This window comes from Condylura cristata, unplaced genomic scaffold, assembly GCF_000260355.1.
Source record: "Condylura cristata isolate star-nosed mole 26May11 unplaced genomic scaffold, ConCri1.0 scaffold00034, whole genome shotgun sequence".
Taxonomy (NCBI): domain Eukaryota; kingdom Metazoa; phylum Chordata; class Mammalia; order Eulipotyphla; family Talpidae; genus Condylura; species Condylura cristata.
In genome coordinates this window covers 5,749,320-5,754,471 of record NW_004567135.1, presented here as the reverse complement: position 1 = coordinate 5,754,471, position 5,152 = coordinate 5,749,320, and the positions used below count along the sequence as shown (strand labels likewise).

At 60.3% G+C, this 5,152-nt stretch overlaps 1 protein-coding gene across 1 annotated transcript in view; it reads right to left on the bottom strand.

Annotated features, from left to right (window-relative positions):
• Positions 1 to 4,254: 4,254 nt before the first annotated feature.
• LOC101634883 (keratin, type II cuticular Hb5) overlaps positions 4,255 to 5,152 on the bottom strand; it is a 5,789-nt gene continuing 4,891 nt past the window's right edge. The window contains exons 8-9 of the mRNA XM_004692726.1: positions 4,839 to 4,870; positions 4,255 to 4,448 (exon numbers count right to left, since the gene is read on the bottom strand). Coding sequence (XP_004692783.1) covers positions 4,255 to 4,448; positions 4,839 to 4,870 — 226 coding nt within the window. The remainder of the gene's footprint in view (positions 4,449 to 4,838; positions 4,871 to 5,152) is intronic.

Sequence of the window (5,152 nt, the reverse complement as noted above, 5' to 3'; positions counted from 1 at the left end):
AGGGGGCTCCGCTCTGAGGCGGGAGGGGGGTGGGGAGGGGAAATCTTTCTCTCTCGGGTCCAATTGGCAGGTGGCTCACTGCCACTCCAGGGGAGCCAGACTCTGCCTCAACGTCCTTCTCGCTGGAGGTTCCTGGCAGAATCTTGGGTGTGAGCCTGGGGAGGCCTCGCTGGCGCTCCGGCGGCTGGGCCATGTCTGGGGAAGGGATGTAAAGGTGTTTGGATACAAACTGCTTGGTTGTTTTCTTCTTCCGTAACTCGGGGGGAGACAGGCAGTGTGCGGGCGCCTCAGGACAGTGGGGCTGGGGCTGAAAGACTGTGTGTTCCTGAAGTACCCCAATAATTCCTAGGTCACACTGTCAGTGTCCTGGAGACACCACCGCGGCTGAGGTTACTGGCGATGGCTGGATTGTTCTGTTCGGGTGATTCTCTGGCCCCTTCTCCCTTGGGGGTGCATAAGTGTCAGTGGGGTGACCGAGTTCATGCCCGCCTCCTTGGTGGCTTTCACAGCCCCCCCAAACCCCTGATTTCTTTTTCTGGGCTTCTCCAAGGGGTGCCAGCAACTTCAGCCCTCACCTCTGCCAGCCCCCAACAAGCCTGGCCTGGGGGAGTCTCTCAGGGCGCTCCTGAGTGCGTGCCCCCCAGAGGTGCTGAAGGCCACTTTCCCTTGCTTTATTTTATTTGGGGTTAAAGATAAAAGACTGGCAGAGACGCCGCTGTTAGAAGGTGACTCGCCCCCCCCCCCCCTGCACACTCACCTGAGGCGGGACAGCTGTGGCTGATCTCGCGGCCGCGCGCCCGGGAGCCCCGAGGCCCGGCCAGCGGTGGGTGCCTCTGCTTCTGGACCGCGCGTCCTGGGGGGCTGCCTCCGGGCACCAAGTTTGAGCCAGGGCGGGCTGGGGTGAGGTCCCGTCAGGGCCAACGCGCCCCCAGATGGGCTTGGCGCCGGGAAGTGGGCTGCGGGGCTGTAGCCGCCTTGGGGGCAGGGGCTGCCGCCGCTTGCGGGGCTCCCGCTGCCTGGGGTGGGGCTCCCGGGACGGTCTCTCTCAGCCTGGCGTGGAGGTGCGGGCGAGGTTGCCTCCATTTTTTTTTTTAACTCAAAGGCTCACCCCCTGGGCGCTGCCCCGGCCCCACTCGGTCCCCCTCTGCACCCCAGTCCAGTAGCACCGAGGGAGGGCGGGCGGGCGCTCTGGGGCCTCCTCGGCTGTGTTCCAACAGGCGGGAGAGTCAGGGGTGTGCGCGAGCGTCGGGGATGCCGGACAGTGGGGGACGCAGTTGCGCCTGGCTCCTTCCCGAGCGAGAGTGGGGCTTCACGCTGGCGCCTCTCTAGCTTTCAGTGAACCAACACTGAGCACGGTCCCCTCTCGGGGCTCATGTCCCGGGGAGCGCGGGGGAGGCTGACGACCAGACCCGGGCGGCTCCCAGACGGCCGCTCCGTGTCCCGTCCACTCGAGGGGGACACTGTCCCCGACAATGTGGTGAATTCGTGTTACTCACTGTTTGACTCAGGCGAGTAATGTCACAAGTGGGGACTTCCCGAGGCCCCAAGACTGAAGGGGGTGGGGAAGGGGGCGCCCCTGGGGGTGGGGGAGGGAGCACTCTGGGCGGGGTCGTGAGGGTGGCCCCATTCAGAGGCGACTCGAGACCCGCAGAGGCGGGCCTCGTGGTCTCTGTGCAGAACGAAGACCACACCAAAGCCCAAGCGTGCCTAGTTTTTTTTTTTTTTTTGTGGGGGGGGGAGAGTAGAATTCATGCTTCCTAATGCTGGGGGGAGTGGGCATCGCTGATTTAAGTAAGAATTTAGACAGAAGAACTGATTTTTCTCTGAGGAAGCTCTGAGCTTGATTTGGAACTCTCAAACCAAAAGGGAGCCGAGGAAAGTTTGGGGGGTCACTTACTGGGACCCACTTTATTGTTTGGGCCACTTGTTCTGACTTTTCCCTCACCTTGATTTCAGACCACTTGACTCCTTTCGTTTTCTAATAAAATTACTCTTGGATTGTATCTGAAGAGAGTAGTTTTTTTTTTTAACCTGGAGAGGAGCTATGATTTCCAAGAATCCTGTGAAGGAGAACCCCTGGAGTCTTGCTGTGGCCTATAAGGAGGACAGGGGAGGGTGGAGAGTCTTCTCCTCACAAACCAGCTGCACCTCTGGCTGGCTGACTGGCTGACAGGTCTTTGCAAATAAAATTATTCACATCTGCCGGCCTCTGGCTGTTCCACTTTTCAGCGCATGCGTTCGCACTTTTTGGAGTGTCAGACTTGGCATTTTAGTTATGCTTTATGGCTTTCCCCAAGCACAGACTCACCCCAAAACCCAGAACCACAAAAGGTGGCCCGGCTGGAAAGGGCTCAAGCCCCCTCAATACCCAGGCTGACACAGCCCCGGAGACCTCCCTCGTCCAAGGTCTTTCTGTGACGTGCAGAGCTGATGCTCCAGTTTCCATCTCTTGACTTCTTGAAAACAAACTTCCCTGTGGATGAGCCATGTGCCCTAACTGGCACACTGGTCTACTGTGACAACCCCATGTCCTCAGGCCCAGAGAGAGGCCGGAGAGGTGTCAGAAGAACCTGTGCCCGCCGCGGTCCCAGCCAGCAGCAGCTTGTGCACCCAGAGCAGACTGGGCTAGCTGCTGCAGCATCGGGCCTGAAATGAGGCCCCTGAAGGCACAGCGCCCTCCCCCTCCTCCAGGGGGAAGCTGGGGCTGCTCCCTGGAACAGTGACTGCCCGCTTGTTCCAGAAGGGGAAGTGAGTAGACGGCCAGCGTCATGCCTGCCCACCAGCTGCCCCCAGTTCATCCGGCCCTGCTGGGGCTCATGTGCTCTGGGGCTCCCTCCTGGGGCCAGTGGGGGGCAGCAGAGCCAGGAGGAGTCACTGCCTGCCTGCAAGGGACTGCAGTCTGTCCACACTCCGGAAACACCCATGGATTCTTTGACCCCAGCAGCGAACAGAGCCAGAGGTCCTCAGGGTTCCAGACACTCTTGGGCAGAGGGGAGGATGTGCGTGGGGTGGGGGGAGGAAGGGAGCGCAGAGGCAAGTGGTAAGCGGCCTGGGCGCCCTCTGTGCCACATGAGATGGCCCTGGCTGGCCCAGAGGGTTTGTCTCCAAGGTGGGGCCCCATCTGGGGGTCAGCGCTGACCGAGGGCTGCTGTACAGGGCTGAGGGGAAGGTGGGGAAGAGGCGCCGGAGGGAGCCATGTCTGTGCTGGGGGCGGGTTAGAAGCAGGTGAGAGGGCTTGAGGGCAAGGAGCGTGAGAGGGGATCTGGCTGTAGAGGGCGTGTGGCACAGCGCTGGGGAGAGGAGGGGGGGCAGCTGCAGCTGGGGCCCAGGTCGAGGGCACTGGGAGGACGGGGCTGTGAACAGATAAGGACGTGGCCAGCAAGAGGTGGCGTTGTGGACCTGGGAGGCACTGCCGGGGGCTGGGTGGGCAGGAGAGGGCCCGGGGCTGCAAGGTGGATGTGCGGACTGTAGGGAGACACTGTTCACAGATCAGTTATCTTTGCATTGCAGCAGCATTTATTGAAACATAGATTGAGACAGCCCAGAAGGCAAGGCACCCACAGACAGTCGTGACAAGGGGGAGACCCGGCCGGGCCTAACCTCCATCCCGCCAGTTCTGCATTGTCAGACCCCTCCTGCACCAGCAGGGGGCGATCTGGAGCAACCATAGAATTTTCTTTGAAATGTATAAAGGTGCATTGAATAGCAAGGCCTCCCCCCCCAGCCGGCCTCTCCAACTGGGGGTCTCATGAGGAGTTTGGCTGGATCAAGTTAACAGAAGAAGGAAATCAGTCAGAGAGACAAGCAAAATACAAACAAAATTAATCACTGGGCCGTGCTTCCTGCAGAGACCTTCCAGGATTAAGGGCGTTGCTGGGGGTTAGGGGTTGGAGTTGGGGGTCAACTTCCTCTCTGACCCCCGGGTTGGCTGACTGGCTGGACTCACTCCTGGGGAAGGCCAAACTTCCATGATCGGCTGTCGCCCTGAGTGACGGCCAGTATCCAGAGAGCTTGGTGAGAACACAAACTGGCTAATGACATTTTGGAGTAAAATTAGAGTTAAGGGAAAGGCTAAGAGTGATTCTCTAACTCAAGTCGACAAGACCAGGGATCAGCTCCTGAAAAGGAGAAGCTGGAGGAGAGCGGCCAGCGGGGTCTGTCCTTCTAAAGGAACATACGGAAGATTCTGGAAGCAAGCACACATTTTCCATTCATACACCATCCTGTGCTCGGGCGGACGCCGCGGGCCGGCCTCTAGGCAAAGCGGACTGACCGGCTGCTCCCGCAGCTGAAGTTGGCGGAGCGGGTCTGGCAGGGGTTACAGGAGTCGGGGGCCATCACTGTGATGCTGCCCCCAGTGGCCATGGGGCCAGAGGCAATCTGGCGCCCTGGGGTGCTGCTGTACGTGAGGCCTCCGCAGCTGACACCACCTCGGGAGCTGCTGACACCTGTGGGGAGGGTGGGAGGTGAGAGGCCTGCTGCCATCCAGCCAACAGGCCCTGCAGGGCATCTAAAGGGGTCTCAGGGGCTGATAACTCCGACTCCCTTCCCTCAGCATCTCAGCCCACCTGGGCAGCAGGGACAGGAAGGAGCCAGGCCAGGCCAGGGCCAGGCCCTGGACCCACCCGCAAAGCTGCCTTGGCTCATTTCTACGACCTGCAGTTCTCCATGGTCACCACCGGGGGCGCTCAAGTCTGCCTTTGCTTCTGCCCTCTGCTCCCCAGGGAGGAGCCGGGGGAGGGTGGACAGACCCCTTCCAGTCTGGAGCATTTGAGCTACCATGGGGGACAGCTTCCACTTGACCCATCAACAAAGCCTCGTTTGAAGCAGATACTTACAGACATTCACGGAACCAACGCCTTCGCACAACCTGTGGGGGAAGAAAATGTCCTTAGTCCTGGACGCTGGACCCTGAGCTGGATTCCTTGAGGAGGATGGTTGCTCAGGTAGGGGTCCTACCCGCGAGAGGCAGCAGGGGCACCCAGAGCCCGCAAGAGAGGCCCACTTTTGTTCTCTTGCCAGTCTCTGAGTGGTCACAGTTAGGATTAGGGGAAGCTGTGATTGCAGGCGGTGTCCATTCTGCACGGCCCCAGCAGCCTGGAAGGAGCTGATGAGCTCTCACACACAAAGCACCGAGGGGCTTGGGCTGGCG